The sequence below is a fragment of the Lentinula edodes genome (genome assembly GCF_021015755.1).
Source record: "Lentinula edodes strain Le(Bin) 0899 ss11 chromosome Unknown C8R40scaffold_36, whole genome shotgun sequence".
In the NCBI taxonomy this organism is placed as follows: domain Eukaryota; kingdom Fungi; phylum Basidiomycota; class Agaricomycetes; order Agaricales; family Omphalotaceae; genus Lentinula; species Lentinula edodes.
The window spans coordinates 159752-177186 of NW_025764342.1; the positions used below are offsets into that span (position 1 = coordinate 159752).

Here is a 17435-nt window from a genome sequence, read left to right on the forward strand (position 1 = left end):
AGTCGATTGACCCATCATTCGAAAGGAGTGGCAGCTGCAGTTTTATGATACACTGATACACTGCCAGCTAACACTAAGTACAGTATATATATCATTAATAATAAATCGAAAATACTCCTCAGCCGCAGCGAGAGGCAGCTGGAATCTAAAGGCGATCGAATCACCGTCATCTTGTTTGATCTAACGGATGATCAGTATCATGTTGTCGTACAATCTTGATGTAGAGATCCGTATAACTACCTACATAGTACACTTGAATGGAGAGCTTTCCGGTCGGTCGTTTCATGTGCATTGTTGATTGTTTCCACAGCGGGAGAAAGGCCAGCTCGAGAAAATCCATCTCAGAATAATGCGGGCTACTAAAATGATGTAGAGAGGCGACCTCGATCCCGGTAAGATCCCCGCGGTTTCCAACCTTGTATTATCAAAGCCAGCCAGACGTGTGAAGGGCAAAAATGGACTAAAATAACGAAAACGGAAACGGAGCGAACAGAGAACATCCCGAAAAAAGTTTAGAGTTGGGTATCGGAGTCCGTTTCACGGATAGTGCCGAAGGTTGTTTGTGACTTGTTTGTACGCAGAATTTTACTTAATATATCACAGCCTTGTACAGCCCTTCAATACGCAGCCCTCGAAGAAATACCTCTATAATGGACGTTCGCTCTGGCGGCTCTCCTTTCATAAACGATCTTGTCGATTTCAACAACCCTCCCGCCTCCCCGCCGGTTACCTTTGAAGTGATACCCGACAACAACGAACCTTTCATCCATAACAACGGCGGCTCACAAAGCCCGTCCTTCACCGGTGCAGAGCTTGACATTTCTTCCTATAACAACTCTCCGTTCAGCGGCCACAGCGAGCTTAGCTTCGACGACGATCTTGATTATCCTCCCTCAGCTGGTTTTGGTCTTTTTAGCGCAGAAAATCACCACAGTGCTGCCAGATACGATCCTTCAGAATACGACAATCCTACAGGCAATTCTCTATTGATGTTCAACGACAACGATTATCTGTCTTCTTATCAAGGAAGTTATGGTGATTACTCATCACCAGGCTCATCGAACGGCAGCGGAAACGAAGGCATTCGGTCCAGAGCCTCTTCTGTTTCGTCCAATCACCAGCAGCCACTATCACATCTATCACCTAATCTGCAGGCTCAGCACCTTCCACGTTCGCCGCACATGGCTGTCGCCCAGTCGTTTGAGGGAATGTCTTTCCATTCACCGGCCTGGGGAAACGAGCCTTTACCCGAACATTCTCCACGACAGGCTCAGTTTCAGTCCGATGTTCACCCACGCTCTCTCTCTCCCCAGAGGGCCGCAGGCAAGCCACAAAGTCCTCCAAGGCTGCTTATGCCTGATGATGAAGTTCCTACCATTAATGCTCCTGATGACGGGGATGGCGCAGCAGGTCCAGCCCTTCGCATTGTCCCTGCCACGCCCGTTAGTGGAGGTGGAGCAGTAACCAACCAAGTTGGGGAGCCAGGAAACATGCCATTTCGACGCGGTCAGTTTTCTTATTTCAGATCCGCACATATTGCTCATGTATATTTTTGCAGACAATAATTTAGCGCCCTTCTCAGGTAATCAATCCCAATCTTGGAATTCACGGCATACTCCTTCTCCTCATCCACCTGATCCTGACACTCGGATGGATACCTCAGGACAGTATCAGAACTTCAATTCTACCTCATCTCAAACTCAGGCAGGATCTTCTCGATTGTCTAATAGCAACACCTTTCTTTTCCCTGGCAATACTCTACCGCGAACTCGATCTAAATCTGACGGGTCTCTCGAACAGCCGGCTTGGGACAGTTCAGGTTTAAATTCTTTTGATGACTCTGCTATTGCAGACGACGGTACCGTCAATATGACAGACGTTTCTCCTCCCAACTCGTCGAATCCTAATTCTGGCCGCCTGAATTCGACCTTTTCGTTTGGCGGTTCCCCTACCTCACCTCAAAATAATACTGGAAATGCCTTCCTTGCTGTCGAAGCGAGCTCACTTCGGCGCTCAAAATCCGACTCTTACGGTCGTGGAGGTGGACATGTCCGTGGGTCTAGATCCGAAGATTTGAGGTTCGGCAACGTTCCTGGCATCAATATTGCCGATTCTGGTACAGGACAACAGTCAAATATCGGTAGCGGACAAGGCAACGGTTTACTCTTCCCACCCAGCGCTCACGGAGACTTCATTCAACACCAACAGGAGCAACAGCGCTCGCATACTCCGCAATATCTGCTTCCGCGAGGGCACAGTCATTCTTATTCTTACTCTGGTTCCGGCCTCTCAAATAATTACGAGATTGGATCCCTTGGTTTAGGTTCTGCTCTTCCCAACCTTGGTGCCGGTATGGGTCTTTCATCGCACAACATGGGTCCTAGTCAGAGGCAGGGATCTCCGATGAGCCATATCAGACGTACATCTTCGGGCTCGCGCAGCGAGCGCGGTATCAGTTCATGGGGTCTGTCAAACTCAGGATTTGATACAGGTTTAGGCGTTAATCTTGGACCAGGCTCAACTGGCGGTTCCAATGCAGGCAGCATATCAGGCTCACTCCGCGCTTCCCCCTACCCCTCTCCAAACGTATCTCCAAGAGGCAGGTACACTGAGCTTCCTCCTCATGATACTCTCGACTTTGGGCTGTTGAACGGAGGGAACCCGGTAGCAGGATTTAGTTCATCTTCGCGAGGCGGTACACCCAACATGCCCACCATGGGTCTACCTTCTTTACCTCCACTGCCTTCTCCGGGAAATTCTGGGAAATCTATGCCGTCCGTTGTCACCGTTGGTGGTGCTAATGTTCCTCTAGTCGTTTCCAAACCCACTGTGACTACAGGCCGAACGAAGGCGGCTAGTCATAATAGACGGAAACAGGAAGCTACTTTCGTCTGTCCTGTTCCAGGATGCGGCAGTACATTCACTAGAAGTTTCAATCTAAAAGGTGAGCAATTATTACTCATCCAAAGTTATCAGTCTGTCAACTCCGTGGTCGGTAGGTCACATTCGATCTCATAACGAGGAAAAGCCATTCCTTTGCCACTGGCCAGGATGCAACAAAGGTTTCGCACGTCAACACGACTGCAAGCGTCATGAACAGCTTCATACAAATTACCGTCCCTTTACTTGTGAAGGCTGCCAGAAACCTTTTGCTCGAATGGATGCGCTCAACAGACATCGTGAGTTATTTCCGAGGTTATACATAGTCACATCATGATATCTCGTTCATAGTGCGTTCAGAGGGAGGCGCTGAATGTCAGCGCATCCTAGAACAAAACGGAACTCTTCCTACTGGCGTGACGTCTCCCAAGGCCAACACGAAACAAATTGAATCCAGTCGTACGCGTGCGAGATCCAGTTCACGGACGAACAACGGTAGTAACAGTGCCAATGATCTACAAGACAGCGAGCCTGCCAAGTCGCTACCAATCCCCATCACTTCAATGAGAGATGAAGGGATGAAGATGGAAACCGGCGGCTGGGCCTCTAATCAGAGTATGAAGACGGAGGATTCAAGTTGGTCGTCAATGGGAGTGGCACTTTAGACATGGTCCTTCATTGCATTGCTAGATGAGTCTTTCGGTTTTGCTCTCATGTCGTGCAATGTTGTGTATATTCGGCTCTGTCTTCTCCGTGATTGTCTGTTCCGTATCCCTGCTCGGACATCTGCTTTTGTGTATGTATGCTCAGTGCTGTCGTGTGTTTGTTCCCAACTTGATTACGTCTTTAAGGTAGACTTCTTGCTTACTTCTCCTGATCTGTCCAATCTTATTCTATTTATTCTATTTCTTCTTTCCCGTTGCCCTTTTGCTTTCGCTTTTCAAGGGTGATTTTGTTATTTTTCTTTATTCGTGACTTGTCGTTGTGCGACGACGACGCGAACGTTCTCTTACGAACCAGATGAACAACCTGACCGAATCGAAACGTAACTCATCTGTAATCTCTAGCTATCTGATATGCACAATCCCAATGTAGCCTATACATAAATACATACGTACTATTATCTCGAGAGAATACTTTTCTTAATTTATTAGTTTTCGGACTCCTGTCGTAACATATTTAACTAAATTCATGTACGTAACGGTCGAAGCACTGGTTGGGTTGAGCGCACTGGCTTGTTGAGCACTGCCCGTGCTATCAATGCTCCGAGGAAAACTGAGTCAAACTCCTTCAAATGCTCATCGATATCATTACCCAAGCCTCGGAGATTTCTTCCCGCACTGGACGCATCAAGCTCATACAACCAGTGGAAGACCACGATTCAGCTTTCTTTAGCCTCCATTCTCACTTCCAAGAGCACAGGTATACCGAATTCCATCCTGTGAGCGGTACCTCGGCAGCTAGCAATGTGGCCAAATTTCGTCGAGAGCTTCATCGAGGTTCAGCCTCAGCTGTTCACGAATTCCACGTCCTTCAATGTCAACCGAATGGATCATCACTGAGCTCTATCGGGTGGACGTGGGTACACCGCATTGATACGATAGAAAAATCTTGCGAGGCGGGAATCGTGGTGAAGCGAAGTGGTTACACCTCCGACATATTGTACACACTATTCTCGTATGTTTTCGAAAAGCTCCAGCTGCATCGGGTGTGTATAAAAACGGAGAATGACAACTTGGAAATGAGGGGGTGGCTAGAGATTCGTGCGGGGGCCAAAATAGAGATAAAGGAGCGAGAGGCATGGACTGATCTGATCAATGGAGGTTATTGTAATGTTGTTGGCTATGGGATATTAGATTGGGAGTGGCAGAACCGTATCAAGGCCATTTTGGAAAGTCGTTTGGGTTTATAAAATATGAGGCCTTTGAAAGGCCTTGAAGGGCACACACGATAAGACGATGAAGATTCAAGAAACGATATCTGTCTAAGAAAATGCGAGCTCTGCGGCAGTGTACAATTCGCGATTCAGTCGCGATCTAATCTGCTAGCTAAACCTATCTGATATGACCTGGATGTGACAATGGTAGACCAAGAAGAAAGAACTGCAGAAGAAAATATGCTTCTCCTATGTTCCTCTAACTGGCATAACTACTTTCCAAAAGGAGTTGTTAGCCTAAGCCTCGAGTACAGAGTCGGTGTGAGCGTCGCTATTGCTCGATACAGTGGTAGCCATATTTCCAGCTTTGAGATGTGCGCATTAAATTCGATAAATGTACCCCACAGGAAGAGAATAATTAGAAGCAGATTATTACAAAGAAGAGCTACTTATAATAGAAGTAATAATGAAAATTGCAACCAGCTGAAGTAGGTCGGAACCTAATGTTCTTCCAATTATGTAGCAAAAAACCAAAAATACAGCGACGCTGAGCCCTCAACAGGACGATTGCAGGTGCAAGCGGTATATTACTGGGTCGAGCTCCCCGCGCTCCTTACGCCGCTTTGCTTCCAGCAGACACTTCTTTGTTCGAGCCTCTAGGTGACGTTTCATTGCGTCAGGGCGGGCCAGCCGTTTCAAACAGAGAACACATGTACATTCTTGTTTCATTTCCTCGCTCATTTCAGAGTGAGCGGATGCGCAATGGCGGCCAATATCTGCCGAACGTGTAAAGACTAGTCCACACTTTTTACATGTCCGCTCCTCTGTTGTTTCATTAGAAGCCGCCTTTCTCTTCTTCCCAGTAGTAAGATTGCCATGGCCAGCAGAACTGGCGGGATCGTAAGTCTCATCATCTCCTGTATCTTCAGGCTCTTCATATTCATCGTCCGAGTCCTCTCGTCGATGACTTCTGACCTTTCTTTTGAGACGACGAAGTGGCGGAGATGGAGGAGGTGCGAGAGTTTCCTTGTTGTTGAGATGACCGTCGTCGAAACATTCGTTTGACTCATGCAACGGAGCTGCTTCGCTAGACTTCGAAGGTGGCGAGGGGTACGACATTCCGAATTCGGGGTATGGTGGCGAATAGTTCGGGTACATGCCAGAAATAGGATGGCCCACGGGGGAATCCCAGGAAGCATTATCATTCCCTACTGTGGTAATAGACCCGGCGTTAGCGAAGGTCGTAGAAGCTTCGGATGGTGTACCATTCAATTCTGCCAGACAATTAAATGATTCGATGCCAGAATCTTCATTGCAGAGACAAGGTCCATGATGAAGTTTGGTAGGAGGGGATCGAGAGGAGGACCGGGAGCTGGCGAAGGACAACGCCGGCGTAGAAGAGCGGCTTACTCCACTGACAGAGGGACCACTACTGGCTTCGGAGAAAAATGGCTCGGTGCTTTGCAAAAGTATGTCTTCGGCACTGTTCTTGAATTTTGAAGGGATATCAAGGTCTGGAGTATGAATAGCTGAGTCTTCGACTGCCAGGAATGTCGGAGGTAAAAACCATCCTAAGGCCGCATTGTTGATGTGGCTATCAGTCTGTTGTTCACAAATATGAGGAATACATTCTTGAGCGTTGATAAGATATGTTCTACTCGCCAAACTCATATGGGGCTTGGTCGTATCCCTGTCCCAGTTGGACTGAGACAATGCTTGGTTGTTAGGTCTAAGTTAGATGCATGGGTCTGAGTGGACTGCGAGCGATACAACTTGAAGGAAATTACCCGATATCCAATGTAGGTGCAAACTTTGTAGGTTGGTTATTGAGGAGCGCCGAAGAGAGGTAGGGCGTCTGACGCGGCGATGAGTTCAATTCCGGGTAAGTGTCAGAAAAGTCCCTGGAAAAAATTTTAGCACTGTGAATGTTGGCTGGCAACATAAAATCGCACCATAAAATAGCTCCGGGTATGCTATAGTCACTTTCGTGGTACTCGAAGGATAAGTCGAAATTGTTCAAACTGCTCATTGGAAGAAAGGGACGAAATACTGGATGGTGCTGATACGACGATCTAAAGAAAAGGCAGGGCTCTTATATTGATCCTTCTTTTTGTATTCTTATATCGAGATGGATCTGTTTATGTATTCGTGTGGGCGTATTTTTGTTCTCTAATCGGTCGATGATCACTTGAATCCATGCGAGTCCTTATCCTCAGAAAATGACAAGGACCAAGACTTGAGCCTTTGCACAAGGAGGAACTAGGCGCGTCTAAATTTCAAACATCGAAAGCTTTCACAGAAGTGGAATTACAACCTCGTGCTGTAGGTACCAGGCCGGGGTGAAAATCAACTCCGCAGAAATAAAGAACGTATTCTCACCTATTTAGCATCAAGCTCCATAGTTCCGGAGCCTTAAGCCGATCTTCAGCAGAGGGCGCGATAAAAGCTACAAGGAAACTTCTTCCCTCTAGTCAGCAATAATACAGTTATTTTGGCAGAGTATTATGCGTACACCCACAACGATGACAGGACTCTAACTAGACCTCGTGTAACGACGAACACTTAACTGTTTTAACGCCACCGAAGAGTGACAGATGCGACTGATATGGAATAAAAGAAAATAGGTCCCAGTCCTTCTTTATTAGGCAGACGCTATAATTTATTATCCTTATGACGCGCAGATATATTATTTTGGCCCTAATGAGCTTTCATTGCGGCGGGCAACGGGAGGCAACGGGTGTTAGATTGCTGCCTCAGGCATCGGTAAACTCCTTCTTGGAAAACATCATGGGTCCACGGATATTCGATTCTGACGCTTTTAGAGATGTGTAGTCACACAGCCTAATCATCTGCCCGTGCCTTGTCCGGATTCTGTCAAGAAAATAGAGCAATTGATTTTTTTTGGGAGAACAATATTTCGGTGAGGCCGGAGCAAAAAGGCGGGGCAGAAGAGTGCGCCTCGGAGCACCTTCTACCGTGACAGAACAAGCTTAGGTGGATTCTGGTTAACTGAGATTATAAACGATTCAGTAACCTACGCTGTAGGAGAGCAGGGGCAATTCAACTTATTTGGGAATAGTGTCATTCGAGAATGTATAGAATGTGCTTACCAGTTATCGCAAAAAGCAGAAGGTAGCGCTTGTGCCATCTTTGATTCCTTTTAGGGTCATTGCGCATGCATATGTGAGTCCAAAAGTTCACCATCTGTGGGACAATCAAGGGCAGTTGAAGGGTCATCTGTGAGTCGGAAGCACCAGACGACTACCAGATGCGCATGAAGATCCGAACACTGACGGGAGTCCAAGAGTTTTATTGGTTAATTCCGAAGTTCATCAACGTTACGAAGCACGGACTATGTACCGGAGTCCATAAGACTGAGTTATAGCCTGCCATTTGTAGTAGCTGCAGATACGTCCCCGTGGTTGGATATCACCCAGTTCTAGATGTTAGTTTTTAGAGACTCAAACAATCATGTCGCGAAGTTCACGTTCGTGGAGAGCTGCAAAAGGAAAACTGAAAGGTAAAAAGGCTGCCGGTACGGATATTAACAAAAGTGCCGATTACAAATATGGCAATAACGTTATTTAAGCGCTGACCGAGTTCTTCCTCAGTGTCCTTTTTAGTTTCAGGCTCTAGGGATGGTCTTATCGAAACTCGACCGATGCTCTCTTGCATCCATTATGGTATCTATCGTACTGCTCGTCCGGACTTACCGATTTCACATTGAATTACGGTTGGTCGATTTGTTGTCAAGCTGATGCCATTGCACTATGATTTTTGCACTGATTTTGCACTCTGCTAGCGGAAGAAGCTTCAGAACGATGCTTTACGTGAGAGAACGTACTCCAAGTTACGCTTGAGCAGGCTTGAGCTCTCTCTAGAACCAAGCACCTTCTTCGAAGCATTAAGCAGCAGCTGTGTACATGAAGAGGTACTTGCGATACTTGCGGAAGTATTACTTAATACTGAGTATCCTTTTTTCGAAGAGGTAGAACCATTAAGCCCTCGTATAGACTACAAAAGGCGTTACCCGCTTTTCCTTTATCTTGACTTTCGCCCTTCTGCAATGCACGGTCTCGAATTTCTTACTGTTGCATTGCTTTCAATAACTGCTCAGGCTCTTAATACCTCGGAACTCTACAACTCTACTCGATTGGAGAAAAGAAATGGGCTTCGCTTCAATCCTAGGGCTGAAGACATACATGTATCACAAAGGGCTGCTTCTATAAGTCGTTCGACCACCTCTACGTGTACGGACAGCAGATCTGCTTTACATTTTTGAAAATATGTCTTTAATTTTCTTTATAGTCACCCCTCGTGTTGGACTTTCCGATGAAGGACCTAGTCAAATGTACGTTTTTCCTCCCGCACAATGGTGTTGCTCTTACTATAAGCTAAATAATACATAGCATGACAGGATTCTTGTACATTCGTGACGCATTGGACGGAACATCTTTGGGTTATGTCTCTAGTGCTTTCAACTCGTTTGGTGAATATGGACCTATGGCGTCTCCTGGGCAACGTCTTGAAGTCAGTATAAACACGGATACGATGGGGCCGATCAGTATTGTCACGACGGTTAATACGCTCTTTCGCATTTTCGTAGAAGCTGGGCTGATTCCACTTGATCAGAACGGTCCAGATCCTGACCTACCGTTCATGGTCGGTATTACTGGGTTTGCAAATGATGCTAGTGGCTTAAGACCAGGAAAATACAAGTGCGCGAGGAAATTGTTTGCTGTTTTTGCTAACCTTGAACGTCGTTCTAGCTATGTCTATTTAGGAGCTGGAAATCGTACCGCCGTGGACGTTTCTCCCAGATCCGGAGACAACTCGTTTAGCAGGGCTACAGGGAACCCGGAAGGGATTGAGAGTACAATTGTACGGTTGTCTTGCGTCAAATGAAGAAGATTGATGCTGATTCTGTTGTCGATCCAGTTTTCTCTTCGACCGACTCTCGATGTCATGCCGTTCTGGATCAATGGTGATGGTTCCAAGCCAAATGTATTCTTGGGTCTCTATGAGAGTGAGTCCTTGATATGGTAAACAGCACTAGCAGAGGACTGATATTTCATGATAGATGTGCTCTTCTTGACTGGCGACAAGACTATGTTTGTGGAAATTTTTGGGCCGGTCACTTGGGTGGTACGATCCGATGTCTCTTCATCCCAATGACAAACTGTTTGATCTTCCTTCATCATTAGATCCTCTCGTTTGAGCCAGAGTCGTAACCTGATCATCCGAAATCTTCTCAAGATCATAGAATAAAATACTTGTTACGGTAATATCTCGTCTTCCAAAACTCCTCGGAGTTCACCACCATCTTCGTTATTCTCTCCTTTCCGAATATGATTTGTTTGTTCAATGTCAAAAATGACTGGTATATGACCCACGTTCGTTCCTCCCGACGTCTCCTTGAAAACCAAAGGTATATTCTATACTTTCAAGTCCGAGGTATATACGTGAGAGTCTGCTATCGCTCGGAGACATTTACTTCTCAACTTTGAGACTCTATTTCCGCTAAATGTATACTAAGATGTATTTGTCTTCAACTCTTGTTCTTCTTCAAAGCGTCATGGTAACATAACTAGTTTAGCAAATGTACGATAGAGTATAGTACGTATCAGTCCACAATGCAATTTCCCGGAAGCGGTTGAAAAAGCTCCAGTTCAGGAATTTAGAAATCAGAAACACCCCACAACCCATTTTAGATTTAGCGTTTGAAGCGATTTTCCCAAAATGGTCTTTTGTACCGCGAGGTTCCTGCCGCCGAGCCGGATTTGCTATGTCAGTATTCTATTTGATCATACTAACGATTTGGCAAGATAGTACATCTCCACTGCTTCCGGAGCTACTGTTTACTTGCTGTCTCTTGCTGCCTACTGCCAAAGGGAACAAGGGACGGTGGGTCAGGCAATAAGGGTTACTGTGGCCTGACTGTGGCAGATTCCGGTCATGGGTCAGTATTATTCACCGGAATCCCAGCCTTTCGAGGGTTATAACCCCCACTAGCATGCAGGGTTATCGCTGAATATCGTGGCGGAGAAACTTGAGAAGTACCCATGAAGAAACACGAGACATTATCTGCATCATCTACAGAGATCTACAGTTGTAGTAAAAAAACAGAGAACTTGGGCGGTGGAGGGCGGTGGTCATCGCGCGGATTCAACTGATGCCTAGAATAGCAGCGGGAATGAGTCTGAAGGTCTTCACTAGCCTGGCTAGCCGTGTTGAATGTAGGATGGAAGAAAACTTCGTTAGACTTCGTTCCTCATGATCATATATTTTTTAAGAGTATCACATGGTGTTCGAGGTCAAAGCTGTGAAAACTGCTCTTGATATGGACCAATTACCTTGGACGCCTCCAAAGTCGTTAACCATCCTCAGCGATAGAGGCTATAGCTATGTCTATGGATCGTCATTGGTCGAGAAGAAACGTCATATCTTCCGGCAAACTCGGTCAAAAACGAAAATCCCCCGCCTCTCATTCGTCCATCCTAGAAAGGCGATTTAGCAAAAGTGCTGAACACCATATATGGACGAGGGGTATAAATAGAGGACCCAGTTTCCTCAGATCCCCCAAGCAGCCTTTCTTCTACTCCTCCATCATCTCTATATATCTCGACTATATTCTAGTCGCTTGTCATTCTTTGAACACAACTTCACGTTCACTATGCCTGCCTTCACCAAATCTATCCCTGTTGCGCTTCTCGTTGGTGCCTCTGCTCTTGCAAGCCCAATCGCTCCCCAGAACATGACCGGCCAAGTAAGTTAATTTGTTCCTCATCGTTATGAGCTTCTCGCCTTTTCTTTCAATGTTTCTACGACACTGATGTCGTCCTCAGGATCTTTGTATCACGCCATGCATACTCAGCACTGGTCATCAAATCTGCGCTCTCCCATACAACGATATCAACACTGACGATCCCGCCACGTTCACGAAATTCTGCCCGTCCAACATTGATATCTCCACTTTTGAGAAATCTGTAAAGGAATGCAAAATTGCATTGGTATGTCGTTTATTGCGTTTATCGATCGTAGAATTCTCAGTTTCTTATGTTTTATCCTTGTTAATCTCTAGAACGGCAACTACGTTAATGGCAACGCCTCTTTGAACTCGTCTTCGACTTCTAATTCGAACTCCACTCTCCAATCCAACGCCGCCCAGTCTACCGTTCTCAATGCGGCGACCCCTCAGAATGGTTCTGCCCCAGGAGTAATGGAAAATGGCAGTGTCGGTCTTCAGACGAATGGTCCTGCTCGTACCTCCGTCTCAGGTCCCGCTGAAAATACTCGCGTCGGTCTCGCTCAGACTAATGGGCCTGCTAGAGTTTCCGAGTCTGCCTCAGAGTCTGGTTCTCCTAGTTCCACTCTCGGTAATAGTCTTGCAGCCGACCTTTCTGCCTCTTCTACGAACTCTGACCTGTCTACCTTTGGCGTTGACACCGGCGCTGGTTCTTCTTCGAGTCCCGGAACAATCACCGGTCTGTCTGCCAGCCCAAGTCTTCCGTCTCACTCCGGAGTGGATCTTTCGACTCTTACTGGTCTTGCCAATGGACTCGGGCTGAGCTACGGTGTTCCATCGGTCAACACCGGGTCTACTACCGCATCTGCATTTCAACATCTCTCTGCTGACGTACAGCCAGATTCCATCAGCAGTCCAGCTCGCAACGGGGTTACTAATACCACCAATGGTCACTCCACTGGCACTGGCACTTCTGTAACCCGACCCAACCAGGTCACCAACTCTGTCAGCCATCAGTCGTCTAGCGTTAGTCCTCCAGACGTTTCCGAGTCTGCTAATGGACAGATAGGTACTAGTCCTTCGAGCCGTGTCGCTGTCGCCGACCCCGTTAACAAAAATACCGCTGGTGGTCCTTCAGGTCGTGTAGGCATTACCAGACCCGCTCAGCCTAGCACACCAAGCATCCCATCCATCTCTGGTCCTCTCGATGTTTCCCAATCTACTGGAAGCCAAACGGGTTCCTCTACCGGTGTTGAGGTTTCCGGTTCCGCTAAACCTGGCAATGCATCTGGTACTTCGGCTCATGTCAACGTCGCCAGCTCTGGCGCTGCTCAATCCAGTCCCTCTTCTTCAGACCGACTTGACATTCCTTCGGCGGACGAACAAGTCGGCTCTAGTGTTTCAAACAACCTCGAAACGTCTGTTTCTAATGGTGCGAACATTGGCCAAACTGCAACGCAAAAAGCCTCGCTCGCTGTGTCGGAGGATTGCTGCACATAGGTACAGTAAGGTGAAAGTATGGCTGCAGGAATATGATTTTTGTGATATATATCACACGATTGTACAGTATTGTACTTTATTTCAACGATCTTCTGAAAGAGCTGTATGCTTGTGAATTTTAATTTGGTAATGGAGTACTTGTCAGAATATTGCTTCGTCTAGAAGGAATGGTTGCCAGTTGAAAGGATTCTACACGTTTCTCGTTGAAGGTAATCATCGCTCGCTAGGTTTTGTGTAGCTCTCAAGCGATTTTCACCGAAATCATGTCTTCATTACTACCCGCGACATAGTGTTGGAAGATTATTACGCCTCTCCCAAACTGTTGACACTGCGTGTCGACGACACCAGCAAACACATCAGGAAAGTCATATGACGGCAAATTTCGTTTGAAAATATTGCATACAGAAAACTGGAACTCGACTGTTGAAAGTGGAAGCTGCGCAGCAGAGCAGTGGTTCGATGAGCTATGTAGATACAAAGAAATGGAAAGCATGTATCGCGGATGGAAGGAATCTTTTGCCAACCCTTCGGCGCGGATGTAATACTTAGGTACTATATTTTGAGTATTCACTCAAACTCTTCCCCACTTATGATTAACGTGTCCCTACGTGTCCCTTGTTGATCAAAGATACTTGTCTAGTTCGCAAAACGGTTTGTAGCCTGAATGCCCCTTGTACTAGTAATATCAGATGAAAGAATATCAACATCTCATCTGGGAATAGCTTGGCTAAATGAACCTACAGGTTGTAGTCAAATGATAGGTTGTTGCACAACCTGAGTAAGTTGCAAATCATCTATGTTCAGGTTGTTCTACAGCATATGTTAGGTTGTCAATGGTCTGATAATCAACCTATCTAGGTCTCTCAGAGTAGTAGCGAGGAACTCGAAGGAAATTTTAATAGATTTTAATTCTGCACGATTACCACGTGACCGTGAATACTTATTACTCATTCAAATTGTAGTACTATGGTTCACAGGGTACTTCCGATTTCTTGAATATTGCGAATAACGTCTTAAATTTTTGAGTAAATAAAAAATCTGAATGGACAGTCTTATTTAGAATCATGTTAAGCTTGTCTTTTGTCTTACATGTTAAAGCAGATAAGGCATAAACAGAGCGTCGGACCATGACCGAGGAAAAACAGGGTACTTCCGCATCTTGGGTCACACTGAGTCACATCAATGCCGCTGCTCGGCACTCTGGCACACTTGGCCATTTGATGCTGAGTTGCAGAACTTGTGTTGATCACGCTTTTGGAGATCAAATATTGTCACGTCGCATACCCTCTTCACTTTATCTGCTTGTCGAATCTCTACAACATATTGGATTGCTTTTAAATTTGCTATGCTAGCTGATGAGAGCCTCTACTTAATGCCCATGTCATTTCTATAGTTATCTACCAGCTCTTCATACGGTTCCTGAGGCTTCAATCTAAAGTCACGCTTGTATATTACAGTATTTTGGTCTTGTACATATGCATCCCCTGAATACAATCTATTTCATATAGTACAGTATGTTTATAGAGAACCTAGAAAGTACTACATAAAAAGTCTGAGAGCATTTATCAACCTAAAACGTTCAAAATATGAGATTTTCGAAAATGCGGAAGTACCCTGTTTACGGAAGTACCCTGTGAACCATAGTACGCTCAACCCACAACCATTGCCAACTTCGTTTGATGTCACGTATACCTCAGACCGCTCGTGCCAAAACCCCGACTCCTACCCCTCTGAAAGCAAGGGCTGCGCCGTCTCCAGTGCCGGCTAGAGCTCGCACAAAGTCTGCTACAGGTCGTTCTACACCTTCCAAATCTGCAGTGAAAGATGATTCACCACCGGCCGTACCGACCTTGAGCGTCAAGGAAGCTATAGCTTTGAAGCGCGCAGAAGCCAAGAAGGCACAAGAAAGAGCTCTAAATGCTTCTTTGAACGATTTGTCTTCCTTGGAAGACGCGATACCTTCCATCTCTGGCGCTGTGGTAGAAGAGGAGGATGCTCTAGGTCGCTGGTCAGTGCGGGAAACAATCGAACGGGGTCGAAGCTCAGGTGATTGAAGCTTCTCTATGTCTTTGTCTTACTGAATGAACTTAGGATATCATATAAAGGTGTTGTGAATTTAACAGCGCGGTCTTTACCCTGCATTCCATCTGCCCTGTTCGAAATACATTTAGGCATAACCCCAGATCCTTTAAAATCTGTTCCAAACGAGCCAAATTTACCGCCTTCAGATACAGTTCCTGCGCGACGCGGTGGAAAACGCGACAATCCGGCCTGGTTTGAGGCGCAGGACCTCACGACTTTGAAAGTGTGGAGTAATGATATCGCGGAAATCCAGCACGAAATATCCATGTTTGGATCGCTCAAGGTTCTTGATGTACGTCCTGAGGTTCATTCTTGCAACGAAATGCTAATTTCTTTTGCCAGTTACACAAAAATCAGATAACATCCCTCCCGAAAACATTCGGAGACTTGACCAGACTAACGACATTGGATTTGTCGCACAATTCCCTTACTTCTCTCCCTTCCAACATTTTCACCTTCCCTGAGCTTTCGGTCCTCAACATCTCGCACAACCATTTCACTTCGTTACCTTGCAATGCTCCGTTTGTATCTTCATCGGCCAAAAAGCAGAACAATTCGAGCGGTGGCTTCTTCGGTCCTGTAATCGCTCGCTCGTCCGTCCCACTACCCAAGCTAGTCAGCCTTGATGCATCTCATAACAAGATTACTGCAGAAGCCATCGACCCGGAGATACCAACAGCTCTTGTCAAAATAAATCTCTCGTTCAACCCTCTCGGCAATTCCGCCGCCTTTATGAACAATATATCCAGGCTCTCAAATCTTCAAGAACTCCGAATGGAACAGGCTGATATCGGAGACGAGTCTTTCCCCGAAGATATCAACTCCTCATCAAAACCCTCTTTCCCTCGACTTCGTATCCTTGATCTGGGCGAAACTCGGGTCACCACAGATACCATTAAAGCCGCTGTACAAAAATTCCGACCACAACGTGAGATCAGCCTTGATCTGACTACAGAGAATCCACCTGAAGGAGTTATACTCGTGCTCGTTGGCAAAAAAGTTGTTCGTGAGGCGTGGGAGATCGAAGCTGAGCGTAAAGCGAAAGTTCGTGCTGCCAAATTTGCTCAAGAGGAGGGAATCGAATGGGGTGATAGCCCACGCAGGTCAGTTAACAAGTCGTCTGGCTCAAGCTCAGGCGTGGTAGAGAAGGAAGCTTGGGAGATAGAAGCTGAGCAGGGTTTACTAACGGAAGGCGGGAAACGAAGAGCTAAAGCGCAGGCAGCAGCAGCAGGCACTTCTGGATCTACCTCGGCTTCTACGGCCAAGAGGCCAATATCAAAAGCAGAGATTGTGAAAGAAGCTTGGGAAATTGAAGCGGAACAGGGTTTGCTTACAGAAGGTGGCAGACGACGAGCTCGAGCTGCGGCCCTGGCTGCCGAGGCGAAAGAGAAGGAAAAGGCAGCATTATCCACTTCATCACCTGCTCCTTCTCTAGCAAACTCCCAGTATTACACTCGTGCAACTAATGCGCTTGCTCTACCCGCATCAACTCCTCCTTCGAAAGCAATCAGCCACGGTAGAGCTTTTTCATTCAATCCTTCTTCCTCCGCATTCACTGGATCACCCTCTCCGAATGATTTTGCTGTGCCACTACCCTCTGCACCTTTAGCCGAGATCGCTGCTCAACCTTTCGCTCTTACTCTGAGAGTTCTCACGCTTAACAACCGTCGCGCAGACCGGTCATTCACTCTTCCAGCCTCATACGGATCAGCTCTACTCCCTAATCTCGAAGAACTCGACTTAGAGGGATGTAATTTCGCTGACAACGTCTCCGTCGCACGCATTCACTCATCTCCTGAAGGAAGCAGTCCCAATCGATCCAGTGAACCTCTCGTGCCTCTTCTCGCATCCCTCTTTCCAAGCTTACGTGTACTAAACCTCTCCTACAATACCCTCACCAGCGCTTGTCTCACAACCGATACACTTTCCGCCCTTATACTCGAAGCCCCTCATCGCAAGGGTCTCAAACAGCTCATTTTACGCGGGAACAAGCTGACGGAGCTTGATGGCTTTCAGGGCTTGGCGGAGATGTTCAAAGGAAATCGGGACGTCCCTGGGTGGAAATTAGACGAGCTAGATTTGAGGGATAATGATATCGGAAGGTTACCGGCAGAATTGGGTATGTTACCATTGGATGTATTTTTGGTTGACGGTAATGCGTGAGTGCCGCTCTTGCCATTTCAGTTTCTTTTCTGACTTACTTATTCCGGTTGAAGATTCCGCGTTCCTCCTCGAAGAATTTGGGAGCGGGAGGGTACGAAAGGTTTGTTGAGCTGGTTAAGAGGCAGGATGGAATGAGCGCTCGGTGGTTGGTCTTTTTGCTTGTTCTGGACGGATATCACTGATGCCAAT

At 46.5% G+C, this 17435-nt stretch overlaps 7 protein-coding genes across 7 annotated transcripts; 5 read left to right on the forward strand and 2 right to left on the reverse strand.

Annotated features, from left to right (window-relative positions):
- Positions 1–70: 70 nt before the first annotated feature.
- C8R40DRAFT_545829 (uncharacterized protein) lies at positions 71–552 on the reverse strand. Its single transcript, XM_046235404.1, has 3 exons — positions 383–552; positions 245–325; positions 71–180 (listed from the first exon to the last, which is right to left on the reverse strand). Exons 1-3 carry the CDS (start codon positions 498–500, stop codon positions 167–169), a joined length of 213 nt encoding a protein of 70 aa, XP_046082695.1. The 5' UTR covers positions 501–552; the 3' UTR covers positions 71–166.
- A 2217-nt stretch (positions 553–2769) lies between these two features.
- Positions 2770–3217, forward strand: C8R40DRAFT_1054386 (uncharacterized protein; the record flags this gene model as incomplete). Its single annotated transcript, XM_046224923.1, has 2 exons — positions 2770–2944; positions 3000–3217. The coding sequence occupies 2 exons, from the start codon at positions 2770–2772 to the stop codon at positions 3215–3217; spliced, it is 393 nt and encodes a 130-aa protein (XP_046082696.1).
- A 1212-nt stretch (positions 3218–4429) lies between these two features.
- C8R40DRAFT_1018688 (uncharacterized protein) lies at positions 4430–4792 on the forward strand (the record flags this gene model as incomplete). Its single annotated transcript, XM_046222968.1, has 1 exon — positions 4430–4792. A coding segment is annotated over one exon (363 nt), but the record flags the coding sequence as incomplete, so codon positions are not given.
- Positions 4793–5279: 487 nt separating this feature from the next.
- On the reverse strand, positions 5280–7248 carry C8R40DRAFT_545875 (uncharacterized protein). The gene is made up of 6 exons (XM_046235405.1): positions 7136–7248; positions 6709–7076; positions 6544–6657; positions 6419–6485; positions 6022–6358; positions 5280–5967 (listed from the first exon to the last, which is right to left on the reverse strand). Exons 2-6 carry the CDS (start codon positions 6783–6785, stop codon positions 5312–5314), a joined length of 1251 nt encoding a protein of 416 aa, XP_046082698.1. The 5' UTR covers positions 6786–7076; positions 7136–7248; the 3' UTR covers positions 5280–5311.
- Positions 7249–8660: 1412 nt separating this feature from the next.
- C8R40DRAFT_546016 (uncharacterized protein) lies at positions 8661–10172 on the forward strand. The gene is made up of 7 exons (XM_046235407.1): positions 8661–8687; positions 8743–9006; positions 9065–9107; positions 9166–9637; positions 9695–9782; positions 9837–9901; positions 9961–10172. Exons 2-7 carry the CDS (start codon positions 8823–8825, stop codon positions 9985–9987), a joined length of 879 nt encoding a protein of 292 aa, XP_046082699.1. The 5' UTR covers positions 8661–8687; positions 8743–8822; the 3' UTR covers positions 9988–10172.
- A 1178-nt stretch (positions 10173–11350) lies between these two features.
- On the forward strand, positions 11351–13122 carry C8R40DRAFT_545903 (uncharacterized protein). Its single transcript, XM_046235406.1, has 3 exons — positions 11351–11522; positions 11602–11766; positions 11838–13122. Exons 1-3 carry the CDS (start codon positions 11430–11432, stop codon positions 12999–13001), a joined length of 1422 nt encoding a protein of 473 aa, XP_046082700.1. The 5' UTR covers positions 11351–11429; the 3' UTR covers positions 13002–13122.
- Positions 13123–14513: 1391 nt separating this feature from the next.
- On the forward strand, positions 14514–17381 carry C8R40DRAFT_1256508 (uncharacterized protein; the record flags this gene model as incomplete). Its single annotated transcript, XM_046233773.1, has 5 exons — positions 14514–14571; positions 14632–15047; positions 15107–15375; positions 15426–17242; positions 17300–17381. The coding sequence occupies exons 2-5, from the start codon at positions 14681–14683 to the stop codon at positions 17379–17381; spliced, it is 2535 nt and encodes an 844-aa protein (XP_046082701.1). The 5' UTR covers positions 14514–14571; positions 14632–14680.
- Positions 17382–17435: the final 54 nt, after the last annotated feature.